Source organism: Neolamprologus multifasciatus, chromosome 14, assembly GCF_963576455.1.
Source record: "Neolamprologus multifasciatus chromosome 14, fNeoMul1.2, whole genome shotgun sequence".
Taxonomy (NCBI): domain Eukaryota; kingdom Metazoa; phylum Chordata; class Actinopteri; order Cichliformes; family Cichlidae; genus Neolamprologus; species Neolamprologus multifasciatus.
The window spans coordinates 9,314,550-9,342,087 of record NC_140452.1 but is presented as its reverse complement, the minus strand read 5'-3'; the positions used below and the strand labels follow the sequence as shown (position 1 = coordinate 9,342,087).

Genomic DNA, 27,538 nt, shown 5'->3' with positions numbered 1-27,538 from the left:
CACCGAAGATCCTCATCAGAAATGGAATTAGTGGAAGTGTGGTTGTCAAGAAGCCATTCTTAAGACTGAGGTGGATTGGTCTCCCCAGAGCCCGGACCTCAACATTATTGAAGCGCCGTAAGATCATCTTGAAAGAGAACTGAAGAAAAGGCAGTCAACATCCGAGTAGAGCTATTTATGTCCCGCAAGAAGAGGAATAGAGGAATTCCTGAAGGTTGCTTAAAAAATTACAAGAAAGCTTACCTAAAAGAGTTTGGGTTGTGTCGAAGAATAATGCTGGTCACACCAAATATTGGCTTTCAAACTTGTTAGAAATATTTCCAGGGATTTATTAAAAAATGTTTGCTCATTTTAAACAAATTGCTGCACCAATGTCACACTTTCCTAGAAACTATAAGAAGGCGAAGGGCAGCTCAAAACTTTCGGATGATACTGGACATTGTGACTGTAATTCTGGCTCTAAACCTCCCCAGTTTTCAGTGTTTCTGCAAGTTCAATGAGTAATAGAAAACTAAACTGAAAAAATTCCAAACATAGGAGACCACATGATGCAACTTCTTTAACCTCCTAAGACCCAAACTCTCCCAAAGCATGCATTTTTAATTTCTCTTTGATATTTGGGCATATTGGCACCCGATGAATGTAAAAACAAAGAATTACCAGATTTTTTTTTTTTAACCTTATTTTTGTTTCTGAGAAAAATGAGAGCCCTATATAAGGATATTCGTTTAAAATTTCGATAGAACAGTGGCAGTATAATGTCCTTGTAGGTGGAGTAAGGCCCTTGTAGAGTAAAATTGAGTATTTTGATCTAAATAACCCAAAATGTGATGTCCACATATGTGGACGCCAGGTCCTAGGAGGTTAAAGCACTGTTTAAAATTAAAATAAATTCTAAATGCAATGATTTGAAAATAATTAAAATACTCCATGTAATAGAAAACAGGACAAAGATATGATATCAGATTTAAGATATGCACATTTTTAATTACTGTCAGCAACACTTTTAATAAAGTTTTTGAGAAGGGCATGTTTCCTGCTGTGTTGAATCACTTTTATTAAAAATACTCTGTAGAGACGGACTCCTGTAGTTTCTTTTTAAGGCAAAAACTGGCGTATTGCTTCACTTAAAGTCTAGTTTTGTGATAACTTTAGTGAACTTTCTATACAGACCTAGGTACATTATATATGCTTCAGACTGTGTTCACCGCATTGCTAACAGGTCGATAATTTAACTTTCTCTTTTTAGCTCGAGGACCACGGCGGGTAGCCAATCAAATTCCAGATGAAATCCTCCAAGACCCTGAGTTACAGGAGGCAATCAAAGCCCTGCCTGCGAATTACAACTTTGAGATACACAAGACAGTTTGGCGAGTGAGACAAGCAAAAGCTAAGAGAGGTGAGTTTCTGTTAAATTTTTTTTTTTTGCATGTTTCCATTTTAATGGAAACAGAATCTGTAGTTGAATTCCACAATGTTACAATTTGCACATTCAGTCTGAGTACAGCTGTGCCCTCACCCAGATTCACAAATGCCTAAATTGCTTGTTCTATAAGCTTTTAAAATGCACGACAGGCTTCTGATTTAACTGCTGAGTTGGGTCAGAGTTTGGATGAAGTTATTTGGAAGTAAAGGATCTGTAGCTGTCTTTTACACAGCCTGGGATTTCATAAGAGAAACGGTTCTAATATGTAGCCCAAATTATTGGGCAGCGTGAGCAGAAATGATGCTTTTCTTGAACAATATCTGTTCCGTATCCTGACACGAGCAACTGTGCATTGCGCCCTTCTTTATTTTAACTGAAAAATATTTGTTTTATGTCTGTTTCATTTCATTGTCAGCTTAACATATGACTAATATTACCTAAATGTTTATGAAACAATTCCACAAAGAAGAATTTTCTTTTGCTTTACTGCTGTTTTGAAAGCTTTTAGAACGTGTGGGAAGCAGAGCATTGAACATTTATATACAGAAAGACCATGCATGCATGCTTTCATTCAAAATGTTGTCCCTGGGAGCATCTGTGCTTTGACCTAGTTTGAAGACTTTATTGTTCAGTTGTTAACGTGTGAGATTTATACAGGTTTATCCAGTTTGGGACAAGCGAAAAAGGCTCCCTTCATCACCCACAGTTACTGTCATTAAAATCAGCATCAGTGTAGGGAACTGAAGAAAATACATCATGCCTTCAGATGTAATATACATGCTGCTGCATTTAGCTTCTCATGTGTGGGCAGCAGATTCAGCCTATATTGGTGTAAATTATAAAAATTAAGTTGGAACAGCATCCAGCCTATGATCCTAAGTTGGACTGTCTTATTGAGTCTTTTATGGGTGGATGCAATAGCCTCAAAATGACAAAAGATATTTGAAGGAAATTTGCAGCAGTGATATTTCTGATGATATAGGAAAAAAATACTGAACAGTGTTATTTTTTTTATCGGTCAGCGCAGCTGGCGGCCAGCAGCACTTAGTAGTGCGAACAATATGAAAGCCATTGCCTGTCCTTCATTTTCAAAGAGCTCCTGTCATTCAAGCAGACCTAATTCAAAGAGTGAATCAATTACCACAAGGTGCTGGCAGCAACAGCACCAGTAACGCCAACAGCAGCAGTAAGGTGCCAGTATACCTGCTGTAATGGTTGCTTCGCTCACCACCCCCCAACCTCGTTTCACAGTCACTTGTATTTATTAGAGATGGACCGATGCGATATTACCTATCGGTATCGGTCCGATACTGACCCAAATTACTGGATCGGATATCGGCGAGAAATAAAAAATGTAATCCAATCCATTAAATATAAAAAAAGCACCTCACAAAACTTGTGACATGGCGTAACTCGGCTCATAACCATAGCATGTCACAGCAGTATGTGTCACGTGATAGAGCGGCTGTGTGTATTTGTAGCCTCGCTACCAAACCAGCATTTCATCTCCGAGGAAGTTTTCCCAGAAGTAAAGCAAGTGTGTAAGTTCATCTCTGAATGTAAAGCATTCCCACGTTAAGCTTAACAACAGATATATGGAGCGACTGCCTCTCTCTCTCTCTCTCCTGCTGCTACTTCAATCGTGAAACTGCTTAATGATCAGCTGATCAGCTTTTCTGTCGCGAGTCTCTCTTCTTAGTTTTTGGCCCACTTCTCACCAGAAAGAGGAAACCAGCGGCTGAACAACAGCAGCACTATTAAGCTTGATAAGCTGTTGTTAGAATTTATTTAATATTACTTTCTACACCAGGATCTTTTTCTACGTAGCTGACGGCTAGTAACTGTGCAGGGGCGGATCTAGCAAAGTTTAGCCAGGGGGGCCGATAGGGCATGAACAGGGAAAAGGGGGCACAAAGACATACTTTTCTTTCTTATTTTTATTTAAAATGTCTAGCTTTTAATAAATAATTATCTGACTCTTTGGTTGAACTTTTTAACCAGTTGCTTAAAGCCCTGCTTTTCCATCATGTAACCAAATCTGTAATCTCCATCCACATTTGCTCTTCCTGTCATATGGAGTAATTTGCAAAGCACCGTGCTCTGTCGGAGGCTGATGAAGTAGTTCCCTTTTTACTAAGTTTTTATTGGAGGCTGAAACACATCTCTCACTCTTAGATGTGTCTAGGTTAGTGTCGTTGTCGTGTACTATAGAACATGACACATGGCATTGCTATATTATTGATATCACCTTTATATCATGTAAATATTTATATTACACCTCTGCTTTTTACTTCTTACTGACCATCTTTACCCTTGATTCTGTTATGAAAGTGTAATGTTGTAAGCCCATGCTAATCAAAGATGTATGCTGTGTGAAAAGTGTTGCTGGGATCAAATATAGTGATTTAAGTTTCTATTAAGAATATGGTTTAAACAACTTGCAAAAAATTACATTCTAGTTTATTTGCATTTCCCCGGGTGTCTGAACTTCAAATAAACAGCAGTTGCAGATACATTCAGTTCTATCAGTGCTTATTAGGTTAGCAACAAATCTAGTGGTAAGGTTTTTAATTTTTGTTTTCCTGAAAATGCAAATTGTGCTTTGTGTGCATTGTACTCTATTCAAATTTACATTTAGAGATTAACATTGCAAGTCAAAAATGTCAATACTTTTTTCTCTTACATGCTTTCACATACAGACTTGTGTTTTTACCCTCATGCATTGCTGCATGTATAGTCTGACTTTTCCCGATGCCAGTTTTTTCTAGTGCAGCGGTATAGGAATAATGTGTCAGTATTTGCTTCCAGCCTTAAAAAAAAGATCCTTCACTAATATATATATCAAAATGTGTATTTTTTCTACTCCTTCGTGCCTTGGGTAGTAGTATGCAGATGGCATGCCAAGAGGATAGAATTTTTTTTTGTCCCTGTGGGGAGTGTTTGTTTTATTGCAGCCTGCTTTCTTTGCTTTTTCTGTTATGTGACTTCTTTTTATCAGAGCTTCTGTCTCTGAACTGAAAAGGGCATAACTCACCTCATCACCCCCATCTCTCTTTGTTCCTCTTTGTGTCCATCTGTTTCTTTGTCCTCCTTTGAACTCTGCAGTGGTCTCATAGTGTTCTTTTAAAACTGAGAACTGAGCATCATACCATAAAACTTATTTTGGTTCCCCAGCCTCCTTTTTTTTTTTTTTTTTTTTTTTAAATCTAATCTGTTATGCAATTTTCAGAACATTTTTGTTCTTCAGCAACTTTGGCTGTTGGCTGTCTTCTATCATAATTACATCATGCATTCAATGAAAACAAAGGCAAGTGAACAATTTAGTTTTTCAGCAACTTTAACTTCTGCTGTTGCAATTGCATCATCTGTTCACTTAAAATAAAGACCCAGAAAAGTAATAACAGGTAATATTAACTTGGTGACTTCAGGCAACTATGTCTTTGGTGTTGAGTTTCAAGTATTATATTTATACAATTAAATAGATAAGATTCTAACTTTGGTTAGGAAATGAATTGAAGCAGATGATTTATTGCTCACTATAAATTAACTCTTGTATGTGGATCCTGGTAATTATTTTTGCATTGTGTTAAATGTGATTTTGTTGATGGGGTAAAATACTAGTTTCCATGTAAATAAACATAAATAAATAAAAAAGCCAGAGCTAATTAAATGGGTACATTTGACATTTTCTTTTTGATGTTTGCTTGAGCTACAAGAATTAAGTGAAGCATTTAACACCATCTTTTAGTTTCTACAGTAATCTTCGATGTTGCAGTTAGAGGCACGATCAAGCAAAATAGGATAATATCTTAAAGCTAATAATCCCTGTTTCATTACAGTCATTAATTTTCTAAACTTTAAAATTAGGTAATGAATTCTTTTTGAATTATAATCACAAACAATGTTAGCCTCACATCCAGCTTATGTAGAATTCATGGTACTGTGTTTATGTCTATTTGTATTTACCTACACAGATACAAGGATTATATGTATGTAAACTAGTCCTTCAGAAAGACAACAGCACTTAACCCAACAGGAATTATGCGATGGGCAGCATAGCAGGTTGAAAACTGGGCCTGGGCAGCAAAAGGAGCATAGGTCACCACCTAAAGAGAGAAATGTAAGAAATCTGATATCCAAGAACGGCGTGAGAAGCTTAGAGACTCCAGCAGACATTTTGCATTGTTTTAACTTGAACTTTTTGTATGTTTTACGTGTTGTCTTCTCCATGGCTGGCTGAAGGACCAACAATTGCAAAAGCGAGATGAGGCCTAAATTCAAAAAGCCTTTAAAATTCTTTTTGTACATCTCTGTCCACCTTTTTCTACATTCTCCGTGAAAGTTGTTGGGTAGTAGTGATTGAAGTCAATAGTGAGCATTTGTATTTCTTTATCTATGAAGATGGGCAACTATAAAACACATTATTAGGTGTCAATGATCAGAAACTCCTTAAAGCACCAGTACACAGTCTGCATTGGTCGCTTTGTGCACTGTTGCAACATCATGACGCAGTCACTTATATTAATGTCTGCTGTTCAGGCACAGGAAGCTGCAGTATTGAACTAAGGAGCTTTTTGAGGTCTTTAGACACATCTCTCACTAGTTTTCCTACCAGGCTTCTTCTATACTAAGTGGCTCTCTTTGAAGATTATACTTCTCACTCCGGTTCTTGACACTCGGATATGCTGTGATAACTTTGTATGTCCATTGCTTGCTTTGTGAACAATTCTTTTTCTCAAGTCTAAACTAATTTCTTCTTTTTTGGCATAATGCTTTCTCAAGTGAAAGCTCAAACCCTTTATCTTCCAATTTACACACAGTATAATCTTCAGTTTTAACTTGATTTTCCAAGCTTGTGTATTGCAAAATTAAATCACATCATTATACAGCAGTGGTCTGTGCTATGGCTCAATAAAAAGGTTACGTTTTTTTTTATTGTGTGCAAATAAAAACACTTAATACTTTATGAAAAAAAACCCCACTTTTGAACAAAAGTTTGCAAACAAACTACATTAACTGAGCTGCAATAGTGATGTGAGAATGTATTGAGAGTGAAACAGAGGAAAATTGAGGCTAGGTTTTTGGAGGTCTCTTTGCAGCCTTGAGGGTATAAACATAAAGGTACAGGACAATTCAGGGCCATCTTAACCAGGCCTAGGCAAAAGATTAATCAAAAAGAGGATTTTTAACTTGATGATTTGGTATTTGCTTTCCAAACCTAAACTGGACCTGGTTCAACAGGAGTGGGGCCTGATAGCTGAAGCAGTCACCTCTTATTGTACTACTGAAAACTCCAATGCAATAATATGGATCAATGAAGACTTTCTGCCTGTTTTTTTTTTTTTTTTAAAGAAGAAGCAAAGAAACTGGAAACAAATAGCAGAAATATGATTCATCTTTCTATGTAGTTTCTTTTAGTACTCCAGCTGCAGCATTTTTGGATTAATTAGGGGCCACTCAAATAGCTTTTGGTCATCATTAGAACAAGGAATTACAGTAGTTCATACTAAAAAGTCTAAAGAGTTTAACCCTTTGTGGAAGTTAATAACCCTTTGTCACGCCAACTTATGTAGTCATTTTTGGCTGTATAATTGCACAATAATTTTCATCTTTTAGGAATATAAATTTTCTCTCGAGCCAAGAGTCTGACATCTGACAAGGGATTTAAAAAGAAGTATTTGAAATAAATCATTTCAGTGTAAGGAAGTCCTCTAAAAGTGGTGTACATTTCAAATAACTGACAATTTGTCCAGGGCGTTTTGATGAGAGGAAAAGTCTCAGAAACCTCCAAAATTTAATCAGTGGATCTGCAGGTATGCTTGGAACCGTTGTTGTCACAGTGGATGAGCCCATAATCATAAAGAGATTTTGCCTGTTAAATTGAATTCAAGGCATACCGGGAAATAGAAAAGCTGCTGGACATTTATATAAAACACCAGCATGAATCCATTTGTGCTAGAAGTGACTTTGGAGGATGAAGATATTCTTTTTTACTTGATCTGTTGATCATTGTTAAATTAATGACTAAATCAGATATTTATATTTATATTTGTTACTGTTTGGCCCAGATATTTTAAAGTAGACAACAATATCAAGGTGATATACTTATTTTTTTTGTGACTGTAGGCAAGTTAATTTCTAGAGAATCATTTTGCAATTAGTTTTTTGTTTAAAAGTTTTTTTTTAATTCCTTCCCCAATTAAAAATGTTTTTTTTTTAATACTAAATACAAAATAAATGCCAACTTAAAAAGTACAAGATGTCCATTCCTTTTGTCTGAACAGTTTTTGCCTTTATTGAAGGGATGACACAGAGTTCTCACACAGAGGAATTGTGCTCATTGTGTTCAAATTCAATGTCTCTTTCTGTCTTCCATTTACTCTTCACACACTCAGACAATTCACACACCTATTACACTGTAGGTATAAATGAATCTGGTGAATTCCCAGAAAAAGAAACCATTCTGCTACTACAACTCCAGTGGTGTCTCACTACAACGAAGCAGCAGTAAAATATAAGCAGTCTTAAGAGTTGCACTTTAAATACAGTTTACATAAATTGAATGACTTTACAGCTCTCAGTAGTACAAGAAATTATAGCTTTAATAAATCTGAAACCATATCATTTGCAGAGGACCATGCCATTGTGCCCAAGGTTCTGGTTAACAGTACTCCATCTTACAATGTAGCTGCTTGGGTTGTCATGGTAAACCAGTAATATCTGCTAAATTAACACTGCTTAGCTAGTCAAAGTGAAAACCAAGATGCTCTCTGTGGGCTGGGGTTGTAGCACAAACTTAAATTAATCGTTTATTGTGAAATATAAGAATAGCTGCTCAAATTATGACAAACCTTATACCCACATACACCCACATAGTTAGTCATTCCCTCATCATCAATGGAAGACACTCTTAGTACTGCTGACCACTGCGTTAATGGCAGCGCCAATAGAGGGCAGATCACACATACCAGTCACCAGATTAATCACTTGCTATGTATATAGATTATTACAATTTATGTTGTAACTATCAGTCAACAATATTTGACTGATAGTTACAGTTTTTTATGCTTAATAATTTTATGCAGTATATCTATCTATATCTATATGTATATATCTCTATCTATCTATCTATCGAGATATCGAGACTTTTCTAATAAATTGAAATTGTTATAAAAACTCATGAAAAAACTTTTATGTTTCCTATTTTTAATACTACTCATCTTGGAATTTAACATTATACTGTACAGATAGAAACACAGGGACATCTCATATAATCACATGTATGCAAAATGTATTTTTGTTTTATGGGATAAACCCAGTCTATGGTGTGTTTTTATCCTTCTGGTCAGGTCTGTTGTTGTGAAAACCTCATGTAATATTTGGCTTTGTTTGTTCTCTCTGCCATCCACTGATAAATTGGTCTTTCCAGCACTTTCGCTGTTTGCCTCCTACTTTTGATTGTTAACATAATCCCACGTGTAGCTTTTTAGTTACCTGTTCAGCCATTAGTGTTGCAACAATAGGTATACAAAATTAGATGATTGTTGATTGACATTTCACGCATAAACCAGATGTTTACTTTCTTTCCTATTGAGAAAGTTAAGAAAGGGGGCATGTATATGTGAACTGCATTTTTATTTAGCCTTTTAATATACTTATTTGATCACTTATATTGGCCATATGGTTGGGTTGTTACTCTTATTTGGTCAAGAATGTCCAAATGAGAGCAAGAAGGAAGTGGCAGGATCTTTATGTAACACAACAACATGCATTCACACAGCCTAACACACCTCTTCTATCTGACTCACCTTTCATTTGATGGAGTAGATGGAGAAAGCTCTTCGTTTCTGTCAGCTGTGGCAGAGGTGTGGTCTGAAACCTTTCTCTGTTAATAAACTTGGCCTTTCCTGGGTAATGACCTGCCTCTCACAGTCTGCATGACACTTGGTGATCCCTTAACCTTTCATCAGCAAGAACTTCTCTGATTCTTTCTCCTTAGAACTGCTCTATCTATCACTCCATCTCATGACTATTCACTTTCAGCCTCCTCGGTCTTTTATTTGTCCCAGCTTTTATTGTTTAATGCCATCACTGGTGCCGAACTCTTGAAATGGTTTCAGGGCTAGTCATCTGAAAACATTTCTACACTAAATTCAAGGTCTTCGAGTTGTAATTCTCCACTGAGACACTGATGGATTTATTGAACTAAGGTGTGACAGAGTTTGACGGGAAGAAAATGTCACGGTTGATTGAAATAACGCCTTTGTTCCCAGGTACCCGCTCAGTGTGTCAGACTTGGTGGCAGAGACTTCACACTGAACTGTTGATGTCTTGTGCCTGCATGTCTGTAATATTAACTTCCACAAAAGGTATAAATAAAAAAGAAAACAACTGACAGGAGATATTGCTAGTATACAAACAGTGTAGACTAATATAATCCCAAACAGCAAACTACTGTAGCCAACCCCTGTGTTTCAGAATTTTCAGACAGACAAACACACACACAAAAAAAATCCTTTGTTACCATCACAGGTACACATTTTTCCTAATTTTTAGAATATCTATACGCAAGTCAAGTCTTTCAGCATCACAGTCAGCCTTTGCTGTAATATTCAAGTGTTGATGGCTGGTCAATAAATAGAAAATTGGTTTCCAAGCATCTTGATAACTGATTAAATGTTTACATCCTTTATCCAGACAAACTGTCGGCTTCTCAACTCATTTTTTTTAAATCACTGAAAATAGTTTCTCTTTGAGTTTGCTTCTGCTGATGTCAGCATGTTAGCTTTTTTGCTTTGTGAGGAAATGATAGGATTAATGTAACTGGAACATCATTGGATTCTTAGTGAATTATGTAGGGAAACGTACTGCAAAAACACCACAGCCTGTTTGTCAAGAAATCCCAGTTTCAATTTGTAGTTACTTTGTTTTCCAAGTAAATCCAAGTATATTTGCCCTGTAACCAGCAATCTCAGTCCACAACTGTTTCTAATATAGCTGGCAAGTGGCTGGGATATATTTTGAATATAAATGTTGTGTTGTTGAAAAGAAATGATAAGAATTTGTATATTGGTGTCATTGTTTTTTAACATTAAAAAAGTGTCACAAAAACAGATACAATTGACATTTTATTGATTTTTATGCTTTTGCTTCTTAGGTTTGGTATATTTCTTGTTTAAAAGCTCACAAAATGTTCATTTAAGCTAATTTATTTCAGTCCCCTTTGGACTTATGTCTAGTATGATGTGCAGTCATCATTATTGAGAGAACAAAAAAACACTTCAAATTTCCTTGTCTATGACAGAGTACATTTAATAAAATTGTCTGCTTTCTAGTGGCTAAGAATCTCTCATATAACACAGATTTCTCTTATTTTTTTTGAATGAATATGCATGAAAGAGTTTCATTTCACTGATTGCAGCCAGAGAGCAGTTTAAGAAGAGGGGAGAAAAAAAAAGCTCAGAGATTGAAATGAGACACTAGGCACTTTGGTAAATGTTGCCCTATCATCTCAGGTGGTGTAGCATATCAGTAGAAGTATCGTGCAAATGAACTGATTCAGTTTATCTTCAGTGCTCGCGAGTGCAAGTGTTTTGCTCGCATTTGGGAATAAATTTAATGTGTGCAAACAAATACTCGACTTAAAAGTGTTAAAAAAAAAAATGAAACTCCACCAGTCTTTCTCTCTCTTTTTTAAAAAAAGAAAAAGAAATGGTTTAAAACACAAAAACAAATTGCCGATCATTTTTGTGATAAGTTTCCCCTTTACAAATGTCAGCCTTCACATTCATACACATATTTGCAGACAGCAAATACACAGGATTGTGGCATAGACAGTAGGGGTGGGGGGAAAAATCGATACTGTGTAGTATCGTCATATTTTGTTTGCTAATAATGTATCGATACAGGGACAGCAGAAATCGATATTTTGTTACAAAAAAGGTTTTTGTGCTCTGACTTCAGAGCATGTTGATCCTTTTTCTGAGCAAGAATCCTGACATTCCTTCACTGTCCAAATGTGTTCAACTTTTTTTTGGTAGCAATAACCATTACAGTTTACTTATTTTAATTTAAGACATGTTTTATTTTAATTAAGTTTAAAACTTTTTTATTTAATGTAAAATTATATTTTGTTTTAATTTACTTTCAAATTCTTCAGTTGCTGAATGGGCTGCATAGTGTCATTAAATTGCATAGTTCAGAATAGCTATAATTGTACCAGATGGTTGCATTCAGTTAAGTTGGACTAGACTGTAATACAAACCGTTCAGTTTGTCAACAATAAAACTGACTGAAATGAGAGAAAGACTGAGTGCGAGACTTTGATATTAGATAAAATGAATATTGATAAAGTTTACCTTTATGTACAGAATCTGAATATTGCAAAATATTTAAAAAAATTGCAATAATATCGTATCGTGCGTTAAGTATTGTGATAATATCGTATCGTGGGATGTATGGTGATTCCCACCTCTAATAGACAGTGAATCTGAGTTTTGCTGGGGTAAAAAAACAACCTCAGGCTGTGTAAAAATGAGAGCCTTTGTAAGTAAAAAAGCCTTAAAAAGAGTTTTATCACAACACCTGTTCAAGCATCAACCTGTAGAAAAGTGATTTTTTTTGTATCTTCAACCAGTCATATCCACCCACCTTGTGGGGGAAAAAAAAAGAAAAGATCTAGTAGCAGGCCTTGAGCTGCAGAGACAGACCTGTGGTTATTGGTTTGGACTATATTTCCAACAACCTGTCACCCACTAAAATAAACCAAGAGCACTACTGTGGAGAGAGGACAAATCCTATGAAATGTCACTGTTTGCTGTCAGTGGAGCACTCTGAACCAGAAGCAGCAGCTATGTATAGCTGTACAGTTGAGAAAGTATCAAATAACATGTTGTCATCCCTATAATGCAAGCATGTAACTTTTCTATTTGTTTTCTTTCTCCGGTCTCTCTCCAGTTGCTTTGCAGCTTCCAGAGGGCCTGCAAATGTTTGCCTGCATCATCAGTGATATCATTGAGCGGTAAGACGCATTTAAAAAAAAAAAAAGAAGTGATTTCATACTTTGATTGCTTGAAAGATAATAATAATCTCCGACTTCCCACTAATGTGTTGTGTTGTGGTTTTAAAAGCCATTTTAACTTTGCACTGTTATAATTTGCACTTGTTTGCCCCATGCAACTAACTTCTGTGTTCACCTTTCTGTCAGATTAGAGAACAAATTTAGATGGATTTGTTTGGAAAGCTGCAGTTAGCTTATTTAAAGCCTAAAGTTAGCTCTATAGATTTTGGGGAATAAATACCTCAATTGTGCTTCGATAAACCATCACAGTGGACTTGAAATGGAATAATCAAGATGGTGGAATTTCATTTAGCCATTGCGGGGTTTTTTTTTATCTATAATTTGTCCTGTTTCGTAGATGGTGGACCATATAAACATGACTATAATTGTAGTTTATGTGGTGGAGAAAGGTCAGTGTCTCTACTTCAGTCATATCGTGTTTGATACAGAGAGGCAAAACAACAAATGTCGTTGTCAAAGTACTTACGCACCAGTGTGTAGATGTTCACACTCTGTTTTGTGTGACTTCTTATTCCTCTACATCAAAGTTTTAGAATGAAAAGTTAGCACAGCATCGAGGTCCACTGTAACCACATTATAAGAAAATATCCATACATTCTCTTCCACTTACAGGTGATGTAGAAACCAGCATCATGACCACTTGGTATTGGAGAGCATCATCCTTATCATAATCCCCCACCTTTGACTCAATCAGAGATTCTAAGGAAACTGCAGCATTACTCAGGTTTAGGACAGAGCAGATAACAGCCTCCCTTGCTCATAGCCCACAGCAGAGGAGGGAAGCGATATTATTCTTGTTAATTACAGTGCGTTTCAGCCTGCATATTCCCTATTACACACCAGCACTCAATCACACAGACACCACAACTTTTTTTTCTCCCCCTCCATCCCACAGTGAGCAGTGCTTCAGCAATAATGTCCACTAGACCTAATAGTTTGTCTTTGAAGCTACCCTGTGGTCTACCCTGCTCTCTGCTAAATAAAATTGGTTATTCAATGTTTAAGAAAACACAAATCATAAAGCACACTCGAGTGAGAGCACTGCTTTGGAATTTGTTAGTATAAGTGTCTACTTTAAGAAAATGACTGTTATGATTAAACACCCAGAGTGGATTCCTTTCATATGTGTTTAGCCAGTGGCAGCTTCATTATGTGATGGGCAAGATAAAGAATAGTTGTAGGAGTTACCATCAATTTTTCAGGCAGGGTGCACCATTATTATGGGTTTCATAATTAGACGTACAACATAAAACTCTTTGCTAAAATGTGTTTCTGCTTTACATGGTTTCCATTTTCTCTTCTGACACCATCATTTTTGTTCATCTTTTCTCCTGCTGTATCATTCTTCCTCTAACCAGACTCCTGCTTTATCTTTCTGTCACTCTCTTTACAGACATTCCTCACTTTTTTATCACAAGAAAGATGATAGTGAAGTTTTGATGATAGGATCTGATCTTATCAGTCGTATTGCTATCAGACTGAGAGCTGCTACTGTGTGCACACCACACAGCTATATAGTCCACAGTTATATGTTCAAGTTATGACCGTTCATCATAAATCTACCAAATCGGCCACATCTCTTCTAATGAGAGCAATTAGAAGACACTAATTGCTTTTCTCGCTGTCTTCTACCTCGTTCTCTATCTCTTGTGTCTGTGTATTTTTCACCCCCTCCTCAACATCCACATTTTTCTTCCAGGCTGCAGAGTACAACATGGTTCTCACGGTTTTCCTTCATTAGGTTCTGTGCTATAGTCTCCCTGCCTCCAGAGACTTTTTCTTCTGTCTCTGCTGTCTTAGTAAGAATTTCAGCTCCATACTTTCCAGATTTAACAGATGGGTTCTTTGATTACTGGATGAACATCAGAGCCTGTTCAAAGTACTGAGTATCTGCCATCTTTCCAACAGATTGACAAGTTGACAAGTATCATTTGAGTGCATCGACTTATTTTGACATAGTCTTCTCTGCAAAATCTTAAAAAAAAAAAAACGCTCTCAACAATGTTCATCTATATTGGTCACAAGGAGCCCTACAACTGCGGTTTTGTCTTAGGTTTCAATGATATTGCAGTTTGACTTCTATTTTTTTTGGCCATTATTTGTAGTGGTCAGGTACTACAAGTCTACAAATTCCTCTGGTGCACATGCCGGACATGCCGTTAATGTCACATTGCAATGAGTTTACATTTACATTTCACATTTCATCTTCTGTTAGGTAGAGTAAATATGATGGATATCTTCATATTTACAAAACTTGGGTTAAATGTTCGCTTATGTTGGGAACGATGACCAGAATTCACAAAAAGTTGTGAAGAATAGGTTTTGTTTTGTTTTTTAACTCTGACTTTTTCAATATCTCATCTCACCCTGAGAGGCAGGGCTTAGTAGTGGCTGACTCATAAGTACAGAGTCACCATGAATCTGTCAGTTTTTCTATGTCTAAATAGGAAACTGGTGATTCCCAGAAGTCATTTAATAGCACACAAGAAGTCCACTTCCCTATATAGCGATATCCTGATCTGGCTGACTGAGAATCTTCTTAGACATACTTTGTTTTAATTATGTGATAGCCACAAGGCTTTTTGGATCAAACAATTAATCTAGGAACCGTCATCTGAGGGCTCCCTAGGGTATAATCTTTGATCCTGGTGTGTGGATACTCTGTATAGTAATTGTAGCATTTGTAAGGTGGCCATTGTTTAACTCTTTTTACTGCTGCAACAACCTTGTGCCCAGCAATTATGTACAGTCACGATAAAGATCTTAAAATTGCAATATAACCTGAAATCCCTCTATAGCAATTACAATTTGGGACAAATGTTTTATTGATCGGAATTCTGCAAATCACCATAAGCATCCTAAGATGAATCTAGGACAAAATTAGATGAATGACAGGAACCTTTAGAAGTTTGCACAGCTTGCAGCTGACCTCATGTCACACAGCTTATGCTAAAGGCTACCAGAGGTCTCACAGGGCAGCTTGGCCATCACCATCACTATCACCCCTGTACTCGTGAGACGGGGCTGAGGTCCATATGAAAATGGGGATGAAAGGCCTAAGCTGCCCTCAGAGTAAGAAGCTTCAGCTGGATGGACTGCTAAGTCTTAATGAGGACAAGCTGCTCTGAATTATGGCCATTCCCATGGGACAGTTAATACACTTTGGCCAAAACTGTATTAATGCATACTTTTAGCTCGCCCCACTGTGACTGAAAAAGAGTAGCATGACAATTCATAGATGGATGGATGGATGGATAGATAGACATAGCACCACAGACTACAGTGTCTAAAACACCTTAAAAATATTGCTACATTACATGTTTCTGAATGGTTTAAAAGAATTAAAGCCCAACAGTCAACAAATCAGAGACAATAGTGAATGAATAGAACTTAGATGAGATCTGTACCTAGAAATGTTAATGAATGAACGACGCACTGCTCTCTGATAGAGTTAACAGATCAGCCAGTCTCATATGTACCATGAACAGTGGTGTAATTTCCACTGGGGATTGGTGGGCATATCCGTCTTAATGTTCAGAATGGTATTTTTGTCCCTCCTTCAACGTTTAGAGTTTCGGTTTGGCTCTAGTATTAAAATCTATTTAAACATTATCCTCTTGCTGCCCAGCTGCTAAAATGATACTCTGAGTGGTTAATGTGACTCATGCAAGTCACCTTCAGTGTTATTATGCACTCGAGGAAATTAACCTTTCCTTGAGTACCAAGTCATTTGTGAACTTTAACTGCCCTAGGTTTGACCTAAGGCATTATACAAGCTGAGATAGACTGTATATTGGCACATTGTCTTTGGCGTAGGATCTTGGAGTTGTAGTCAACCTAAGAGGAAACCAGCTTGTACTATTCAGGGCTGAAAACTGTTGTTCCATCATGTGCATTTTGTAATGTAATTTATGCAGAACATCTTAAAAGGTGGTGTTAGAAAATTAAAAGGTCTTTGTACATATACAGATATTATTTATATTAGTTATTTGCCAATATATTGATATTGACATGTAAGATGACCAATAAATGAAAATATTAAAAATAAAGAAGAGATCTTAGAAACACCCTTCAGCTATGTTACAAGTACTGATGTTGCATAGTTTGTTCACTATAGGGCAGTCTGCATACCTGTTGGCAGCGTGTATTTGGAACGTCACAAACACAACAACCAGTGGAGCAGAGCATAAACGAGTAATCAACAACTCATTGTGACCTAAAAACACATAACTTTTAAACCACATTGGAATGTTATCTCAGTAAGGACTCATAAATGACTTCACATGACAAATATTAGGGAAGTCTGTTTTAAAGGTTTGTGTGTCTGAAAGAAAGAAAATATGGGCTTATATATTAGATTTTTAAATTACTAGATATTGTCATTAATTAAAAAAAAAACTCTCTGTATAAATTGTGTATCAGTTAGGTTTTATTATCAGAATGCAACATTTTTTGGTCACGCTAATCCCAATCATATGTTGACTTTATTTTCTACAGATACCAACAGAGCTCTTTAATAGTAGCCCGTTGTAGTTTCCTACAACACTCTGCAAATGTTGACATAGCTATGTGAATTCACAGATGCGAAGTGAGCAAAGAAAAGCTTTCAAAGCAAAAGAGAGACTTGTTTAGAGGCAGCAGTGAAGTATGTCCTGTCACAGTTCAATGCGGTTTTTTTGCCTTTGACGGTATGCCAGCTGTCTCGTTCTAGGTTTTAAACATACTTTCATGAACTTAAAACACTATTTACTTCAGCTGCTTTTCTGACAGTGTATGACTATAAAGAGACAAGGAAAAAGCATGTGTATCTCCTATTCATTGAAATTTACATACAGCTTCTGTTGTTAACAGCTGAAGTGAAAAATTAAACATTCAGTTTTTTGTGCCTGAACACAAGGTTCTTATACTATTTATTAATCGCACAATATAAAATAGAACAATTCAAACACATTCATTATATAATTTTGTTTGTGCCCAATTTGTAAAAAGGTCTTCCGATAGAGCAGTATCTAAGTGTGTGCTTCATTCTGAAAAAATAATGAACAATTCTATTATTTTTTGTATCCAACAAACATATTTGATTTTTATTAATATTCATTCAATTCATTGATATTAATTGAATTAAACTAGGGGTGGGTTTTGATAATCGATTTATCGATTAAAATCGATTCTGGCTTTCATAACGTGATATCGATTCATTAAAATCCTGAATCAATTTTTTAATATTAATTTATTTTGCCCGAAATGCCAGAATCTCAGATTAAACCTCACAAAATTTCAAGAACCACCAAACAGCTAAAACAGTAAATGAGAGCAGGTACACGGATTCTGCACAAAGACGTAAACACAAAGCACGGACCCGGCGACGGATCAGAATCAGTGAGATGTCGCCTTTCTCACCCGACGGCACGGACACGGTCGGGGCTGAAAGCCAACAGCTCGCTGATTCTGATGATTCGGCGGGTCCGCACTTTGTGTTTACGCCCTTTTTTGCGCTGATTCTAAAGCTGTTAGTTTGATCTCTCTCCAAACATTATTGACTGAACCAGCAGCAAAAGAAGATCCAAACTACGGTTCACAAAAACATCGTCATGGACTCCCTCTTACTTTTGCTGTTTTGCTTCCACCACACTTCATGCACAGCTCTCTCTCTCTCTCTCTCTCTCTCTCTCTCTCTCTCTCTCTCTCTCTCTCTCTCTCTCTCTCTATCTATATATATATACTTCAAGAACAGTTTCCCGTCTAAAAATCTTTTTTCTGCATTATTCGCTTGCTTGTTACGCACAAGTCTACCATTGTTTACAACGCTGTCGGCCGCTGTTTTTTTTCCTTTTACTTACTTCCGAAAAGAAAACTTAATTTCTGCTGTTCAATAGGCTTCTGAACAAATGTAAACTTTTTAAAATTATGCAAAATGCTTAGCTGTGTCTCTAATAAAACCGCTGTAACTTCAGAGGTAATGTTCATATGTTGATTAATGGTTTTCTTTCGTTTTTGATGTACTGCAGAATATTTTTATAAAATCCCAGGCCAGGAAAATCTCCTTCATGTTTTTCTGTTTTATCTTCAGCTACTTTGACACAGAGGCATCTGCTGTGATGCTTACACCTTTGATAAAGTCTTGCGAGTGTCAGCTTCCTTTTTATAGATACAAAAATATGTAAATGTACTGATCTGAATTATAATATTTCTGACTGTCTGAGGCAAAATTTCCCAGATTTAAATTGAATTGAATCGAATCGATTCGGGACCTTGTGAATCGGAATCAAATCGTACTAGAAATCAGTGATGATACCCAGCCCTGAATTAAACTAACTGAGTGAAAGAAAATACAACAAAAGTGTGCAGTGACTCAGGCTTCAATGAGAACCTTTGTTTACTATACAATTACTATATTGTTTTTGGGTTTTTTTACCCGTTTACAAATTACAGTTATGTAAAGGACGTGGACATAATGTGTATGCTCACAGCTTTTATTTGAGGGTATTCACATTCAAATTGGATAAAGGGTTTATTAGTTTCATCTCCTTAACATGTGCCACCCTCTACTAAAAGTAATTGGCCAATGGACTCCAAGGGTATTTCATGGGCAGGTGTGGGCAATGTCTTTGTTATGTCATTATCAGTTAAGCAGATAAAAAGCCTGGTGTTGATTTGAGGTGTGGTACTTGGATTTGGAAGATTTTGCTGTGAACAGACAACATGTGGTCAAACCAGCTCTCCATGCAGGGGAAGCAAGCCATCCTTAAACAGGAAAAAACCCATCTGAGAAAATGGTACAATAGTAGGAGTGGCAAAATCTACAGTTTGGTACATCGTGAGAAAGAAAGAGAGTGCTGGTGAACTCAGCAATCCAAAAAGACCTGGATGCCTAAGAAGACAACAGTGGTGGATGATCGCAGAATCGTTTTCATGGCGAAGAAAAACCCACTGACAACAGCCAACCAAGTGAAAAACACTCTGTAGGAGGGAGGTGTATTGAAATACAAGTCTACCACAAAGAGAAGATCGCATGAAAATAAATACAAAGGGTTCACTGCAAGGTGCAAGCCTCTCATAAGCCTCAAGAATAGAAAGACATTTGAAGTAGAGCAGGGCTATATGACCAAAAATATTTATCATGATATACATTTGAAAATTTGCGACAACGTTATAACTGACGATATAATTGACACTAGACAAAACACTTTACAACTCCACAACTTTATTAGTGCAAAAAACAAAAAAAACAAAACAATATATTTTCACTTAAACAAGCAGCTGTTTTTTATGTGCATTAAAGTTATATAAAAATTAACAGTGCAAATGCAGATTCCTTGCTGACAGTTTAACCAAAAGGCATTTCCAGTGGAAATTGACATATCCTCAGCATAACCATGTAGAATGTGTGTAGGTTATACACACACAATACGGTAATATTATGTTGAAGCACAGTACGTATCACTCAGCGAGGTGCCAGGTGATTTTCGAGCGCCGTGTACGACATAAAATCGTTTCGAGGTCAGTAAACACAACCGGAATTCATACATAAGGCACACGGGATTATAAGGGGCACTGTCGATTTTCAGAAAAATCAAAGGATTAATTTTAAATGTGCCATATTTTCCAAAAAACACGGTAATAACGACGGCCCGCTAGCATGCTCTACCAAAAATAGTACTTTGTTGTGTATCTGACGGATGGAAGCTAAACCAGTGAACCACTGAAGTTGCAGCATTTTTACAAACCAATTCTGGTTCATCCTTTTCATTCAATGATCCGCTTCTGCCCTTCTCATTCTCTGTTGCCGCCATGCTTTTTCCGCCATGTGCGTATGAAAACAAAGGCACTGCACATGCGCGTTTTACCCATATTCTATCGCTATATTTCATTTTCTTATCGTTGCCCAACATTATACTGGTATTACTGTGAACGGTATGATATGGCCCAGCCCTAATTTGAAGTTAAATGTAGTGGACAATATCAGGATTTGTACTCTACTGATCACATGACATCATCTCCCCCTTCCCCCCATGCTGTAAAGAATGACATATAGCACAACATCTGTTAAAAAACAATTGAGTGCATAATGCTTAAGAAGAGAAAAAAAAAGACAGGCAAAAATTAGGTCAAGGAATCAGTAAAGATAGATGTCATCTTACAGAAAATCTTGGCAGTAACCAAAATGTTCATTTCCAGTGGACCTGGCAGTTGCCTTAAAATGATTACTTCAGGTTCAAGTTTTTATGCAGATCGACAGAAAAAATGTTCCAGGTTTTTATAATGCCTTTTAATGAGGTCCATATTTATAGAAACATGAGTATGAAGGAAGTGTTCCCAAAAGTGGCAAAAGAAATAAAGATAGAACGGTGACTGAGCCTACGCATTGACAAAAATGGCCAACCACGGCATTTAGTATACAGTGATGAGTCAGGGATTTGTAACAACACTGCACCGTAATAAATGGTGTCTAACTCATAAAAAAAGAAGAAGAAAGTGATGTCACAGAAAATGACTAATGCAGTGTAAATGCTAGCATGCCAATGTAAGTATTTAGCTCACAATGACACACACACACACACCCTTCAGTTTCTTTATGTGTGTGAACATGTCAAATTTCTAAAAAGACATTAACTTAATTTATTTATTTTTTATAAACCGTATATAGATGGAATATATTTTCACATCTTACATGGATAGATTTTTCCAGATGCGTGTGTTTAAAACTTTTTTTTCAGAAAAGGTAAAGAAGTCAAAAGACAAATGTCAGAAAAAAGTGTGCACTAACAGTACTGTCTGAGCAAGAATAGGATTCAGTCAGGTCTGACCAGTTAGGCGAGCTAATGTGGTGACAGTTGGTTCTGGGATGCTCATTGTAGAGCTGTCTGCAGAAGTTGCATAAACCCATGAGATGGAAGGCACTTATCTCGTGATTCGAATGTTTTCTGTCTTTCTCCATCATGTACTAACGTAGATAACTGACAACATATAGGTGTTAGATGGCTCAGGTAAGAGTTGTGACAGATGTGGTCTGTTGGTAAATCAAGGTACAGTAGCACACAGAGCCCCGAGACATCTCTAGCTCCTTCACCATAGCAATCTTCATCCATCAGAATAGATTGCTCTACATGCTGCACAACAAGTTGAATCATTTCTGTGGGAGCAGCAGCCACAGCCCACAGCCTCCCAGGGTAAATGTCAAATCCACCATTAGGAAGGAGCCTGGTAGGAGCCTCCAACGCCTTTTTGCCCTCACATCGTCACAGTCTTCACAGCTCCCACAGCACAGCTGAGCTGTAGCATCAGATCTGGGCATAGATGAGTGAGTGAATGTGTATATGTGCCAGAACTTTTTATTTATTTTTTTATCTCCATATTTGTCTGGTTTTGTGCATACACGCACCCTGGTTGTTTCTGTGTGATTCAAGCTTCAGCCTGTTATTCAGCTTTATAAGATATTCAAACAGGAGATTCTCATAAATTGTCCCATAAAGACATGTGCTGTCTAATTAGATCTCTTGCTATCTATACCTTTACTACCGAAACATATGCTTTAACAATATCTCAGTGTCCACTACCTTTCTGTACTTGTGACATCTCTACAAAGAAAGACTTGGAATTTATAATCCTGGCGGCAAAATCTAAACCTCCCGCCCTGTTCCCCTTCTTACTTTTGTATGTGAAAACAAGCATTTGGTTTGAATATTTTATGTTGTATTTGAAGAAAGCAAGCTGCAACATTACTTATCTCAAGTTTAACCCCTGGTGTATGGGGTAAGGTAAACTAGAAGACCCACACTGATATCAATGTGATCCTTAGAGGCAAAGACACACACACACACGCACACGAAAGCCTAAAAAAACGACTGGTTCTTTCTTTTCTAACCATAATCACATCTCATCCGGTTTTGGTGCGGTGTAGGGGGCATCACGTCCTAGAGTGGAAATCCTGATAGGTGCTGACACTTACACTGTGTAATATGAGATCTTCGAAGATAGCACCTTGGAAATTGCCTTAGCTGTCATGAAAGTACAACTGATTGCATCTGCAGATAGAGCAAGAAAAGAAGTGCCCATTTTGGACTTAGACAAGACTTGATAAGCCAGATGGATGTTGGAGTGTTTATTTTTAAAATCTAACCTTTGACTGTTGAATGAAATGTGAAGATAGTAATGGGTGAGGACAGTGATGAGACCACTGGGATTATCTTAGCATGGATACTTTATACTTATAAAGTAATTATATTAGCACATTTCCCCAGTGTGTAGAAGAGATAAGCAATGCCTAGTGTTGAAGGTTACAGTCCCGCTGTTCTTTCCCCAACATAACCACTCAGACTGGCCATAATCATTCTCATTTCATATGGCGCAGTCCCAGGCAGTGCCATGTAATTGTACTCACAAAGAGCCGTGTAATATTATGCACACCCTAGAAAGAATGTATCAGAAGAATATTACACATGCTTTTAAAATGTCCTTTCACAGTAATGCCACTGACATTGCTGTGGCAGTTGAAGGGCACACAGTGGGGTTGCATAATCTGCAAACTGGGAGGAATAAAAAAAATGTATAAAGATATATTTTAAAGTTTTGTGGGATCAACTTAGTATTTCAAATCCCCATTAAATGAATGAACATAGACTAGTCAGGTGGACACAAAATGTCTTGCATATTTTTATATTTGCTATAGAAAAGTAGTAGCTCAATTTTGTTTCCTATTTTCAAATTAAAAAATTGACATGCATTCCATCCATCGCCCACTTATCTAAAGTGAGGTTGTGATGGCACTAGGCTAACCTGGATATTTTAGACATCCCCTTTCCCGGTCAAGCTTTCCAGTTCCTCCTGGGGAATCCTGAGGCCTTCTCAGGCCAGTTGAGATATCTGTGAACATAATCTCTCCAGTAGGTTCTGGGTTATACCCTGGGCTCTTTCCCAAGTTTAGCATGGCTGGAAAACCTCTAAAACGGGCCGGCAACCTTTCTGATAACGAGTGCCATCTAAAATTTCCTGAGAAGTCAGTGTGCCATATGATTGCATTAACAATAAATTTAATAACGCTCTATATGAACAGTTACACACTATATAGAACAACTTTATAGAATTATATTTGTTCGCAGATGTTGGCAGCTATCAGCGAATAGTTATCAGCTATTTTGAAACAAAAAAAAGACACTTTTTATCCATAACAGCAAATGAACTGTACAACAGAAAATGCAAATGCTATTTATGGTCTCCTCACAACAATGATAAGAAAAATAATCTGGGCCAATATGGCATGTTTGTTAATACAGAGATACAGATGTTAATGTGATCTCTGGTCTCCCACTCTGAGTTTCCAGCATTCAGACGTGAAAGAAAATCTGCTCACACAGATATGTAGAGCCAAATACTGTCAATAAGGTCTGTGCAATGTTCTGAAGGCAGTTAAACTTGTGAGGTAGTGATGTCCAGCAGGTGAAAATGCAAGCTCCATGAACACGCACAGCTGTGTATTCCAGCTGCGTTCGTAGTTCTGCAAACTTTGAGTTGAGCTTTTCAGTTCAATCAGCTGCATTTCGATGTCCTCTGTGTCCAGCCAGTTAATGTGAGGTAAATCCAGCTGCTTATTAAAGCTTTCTGGTTTGATCAGGAAAGAAAATATTGGTCCATACACCTGAAAGTCCCGAAAACACATTGTGAATTCTGTCTCGAGTCTACAGATATATCAGTGTATTTCCGCGGTGCTAATGCTGCACTGAGCGGAAAGCTCCTGAAGCTTTTGAAGTGTCGTGATGTGGAAATTTCAACATCGCTTGAAAAAACTGCCAGCTAGCAACATCCCTCTCACCGGTAGGCTAAGTTTTTTTTTAGCCAATTACAAGTTGAATCTGGTAGTTGGGGTTGTTAGTTAAGGTACTGTCATTAAGAAGCGGCACAACTATGCGAGCTAATTTGTGATGTGCACCGCTGGCCCGGCCATTTATTTTTTTAATGCACCCTCTCAGATTAATTCACTGCGTGTCGTGCCCAGGGCTGGACTGGGACAAAAAAATTGTCTGGGAATTCTGACTAGAGACCGGTCAACCAGGTATTATAGGAAAAGCCATAACGCCTTTGAATGAAAACAAACGCTGTTGTGACAGTGATGTACACTGTCTTGTTGGTATATGTAGGATTTCTATACATTTTACATCAGATGAAAACTTTGGTTGTAAGATTCAGATAATTACTTATTAAAAGACATTTTAAATGAGAATAAGAAAGTATTTCTTTGTGCCCCCTTTCCCTGTTAATGCCCTACCTGGCCCCCTGGCAAAACTTTGCTAGACCCGCCTCTGCACAGTTACCAGCTGTCAGCTACTTAGAAAAGGATCCTGGTGTTATTTGTCTCTCAGAAACAGTTCATAACTTCCCTTCAACTCATCCATGTCACCTAAAAGGTAAACCTGTTTCTCCATCACCTGTTCAGCTCTGATGATTCAGTAAGGACATCTCCTGGTTTCATCTTCATGTTTCCCTCTCACCAGATAACCAGCTGACATCATGGCCAGCAGCTTTTACGGTTGTGGCTACAGCAAACATCAGCTGATACTAGAAAGTAATAGTAAATAAATTCTAACAACAACTTATCAAGCTTAAAGGTGCTGCTGTTGTTTAATGCGACCTCCGCTGGTTTCTTCTTTCTGGCACAAAGTAGGCGATAAATAAGCTACACCTAAACTTGGTTTATATCTGACCCAGATAGACTGCAGCTCATAACTTGTTACCTGTTATGAAGTTCAGTGTTCAGTTCACCTGACAATCTGAACGGCCTCTGGTCTCTCCTCCTCCTGCCTCCCCTTTCCCTTATCCACCTGCTGGCCTCTGTGGAAGCTCCGCCATAGCCACCACTAAACAACTGAGTTATTTTTACACATCGGCCACCATCTGGCCAATCCACCACCTTTCATTGTTTATATTGCCCCCCCCCCCCCAAAAAGAAACAAAAAAAACACCAAACACCCCCCCCCCCCCCCCGCCCCCCCGTCGGATCATAAGAACGAAAAATCACCATCAGCCCACGGGCAAATGCCCGGTATGCGTCCAGCTATGGTTGTGACATAAGTTAACCCTTTGCATGGCAGCTGTGCCAGCTCTATCAAGGGAAATTTTGTATTCATTAAATGTTTTAGCGGCAGGGATAGCTCAGTAGGTAGAGTGGTCGCCCCATGATTGGAAGGTCAGGGGTTCGAATCCACTGAACAGCTACCCTGAGGTACTCCTGAGCAAGGTACCGTCCCTACACACTGCTCCCCGGGTGCCTGCCGCGGGCCCACTGCTTCACTGAGTGAATGGGTCAAATGCAGAGAAAGTAATTTCCCCACGGGGATCTATAAAGTATACATTATTATTGTTATGTTTTATATTATTATATCAACATATTAACAAAATTAAACATAAACGTCTCCACAAGAGAGGGCTAACTCTTGCTCTGTTGTCCATTTCTTACCCAGCTGAGCTTCCTGTTCACCATGCAATGAATGAAACAGAATTTACACTTGTCTGCACAGGCAGAGAAGATGTTGTCTGACCGTTTGATCACGTTTTGCTATTATATCACAACCAGTTTTGACTGGAACAAATTCAACAGTTTCAGACACAATTAGCGAAGGTGTTGAGTGAACATCCCTGTGTTGTCATACACAGGTTAGATGTGTTCACCCTACTGGACTTGCTCAATGGACTGTAACCAAAATCAACTATGAACAGCACAGTGAGAGCGCTCTGTAATCAACAATTTCAGGGTTAAAAAAAACAAAGATATTTAAGAATCCAGTTTTGGTAAATTGAGAATTGCTTCCATTTTTTTCTTAGAATTGTAACATTCTAACATGTTTTTGCATGTTTTTCAGAAATGGTTCATTTAAAAAAAACATTTTGATTTAGTCCCCACATTTTTTTTACATGTGGGCTTCCCCTGATTGCCTTTGGTGGGATTAATTACATTAGGTAGAAGAAGAGATGAATGCATAGTTCCAGGCAGTAATCGGTGTCTTCAAGGAAGCTTTGGTGTTCCTGTGATAGTGCAGTGGAATTTAATACCCCTATTATCTGTCCTCCTTAGTACTTACACTGATTCCTGTCTTTATGCCCTGCAGATCTGATAAACATTGTATCAAACTCAATTTAGTTGTCTGTATTATTTCTTTTGAGATCCCTAGAGATTAGATGCATTCCTGGTTATAAGCCTGGCCCTGAGATTTCTTTTAAACTCCTTAAGCAATACCAGCCCAACAGCACTCACTTATGGTAGCTGTTGCAATTTTTTTTTCTTTTTATGAAATTGGATTGCAGCTCTTTAATTGTGCAATGCTATGCTATATAGATTGGGGGCTCTATCTTGATAAAGCTGTAGGCTTTTCCATAATGACCCATGGCTCAGGCTTTTGAATAAATGCCATGACAAATAGATGAGATACACTCACAGAAATAGTGGTAATGATGCTGTTTTTTGCAGGGAGTTAAAGGATTATCTAATAGCATTACTGAAAACATCTGTCTAAGCATCATCCCATATTTGCTGTGTTGCCCTTCTCTCTATTTACTCATTCCTGGCAGATGTTCAATGACTCTGGTTAGACTGTCATATTTTACTGGGGGTTTTCTCTCCTATTTTTTTCCTGTGGAAGATGGGCAGCCCAGGATTCCTGTGTCAATATGACAGTGAAATGAAGTGAAATATGTAAGGGGAGAGGCATCAACTGCAAGCAAAAGGAGTGGAAATCATTTAATCCTCTTGCTCAGAGCCCCATGCCAAATTTATTTTGGAAGGGAATAGTTTGTTAGGATATTTTCTATGTTATATGTGCAGAAAGCAGATTATAGATATCAGATTTGCTAATATTACAAGCCCAGCAGCGAACAGCTCATCTGTCTTACATAGACTGTCATCTCCTCTTTGTCAGTATCATCATTTTCATCTTTTGTGACCTGCGCTCTCTTGGTGCTCTGTGGCAAGAACTCCTGTTCTCTCGTTCTGCCTTTCAACACACGTGTTTGTCATCATTTGCCTAAAATGAACTAAGAAATAA

At 37.5% G+C, this 27,538-nt stretch overlaps 1 protein-coding gene and 1 long non-coding RNA gene across 2 annotated transcripts in view; one reads left to right on the top strand and one right to left on the bottom strand.

The window, feature by feature from the left end:
- Nucleotides 1–27,538, top strand: part of dph1 (diphthamide biosynthesis 1) — a 76,690-nt gene that overhangs the window by 2,466 nt on the left and 46,686 nt on the right. Inside the window, exons 2-3 of the mRNA XM_085131677.1 lie at nucleotides 1,250–1,399; nucleotides 12,383–12,446. Of these exons, the coding sequence (XP_084987803.1) occupies nucleotides 1,250–1,399; nucleotides 12,383–12,446 (214 nt within the window). The remainder of the gene's footprint in view (nucleotides 1–1,249; nucleotides 1,400–12,382; nucleotides 12,447–27,538) is intronic.
- On the bottom strand, nucleotides 14,860–25,416 carry LOC146503516 (uncharacterized). The gene is made up of 2 exons (XR_014868863.1): nucleotides 18,230–25,416; nucleotides 14,860–18,183 (listed from the first exon to the last, which is right to left on the bottom strand). It is a non-coding gene; the product is annotated as an uncharacterized LOC146503516 (long non-coding RNA).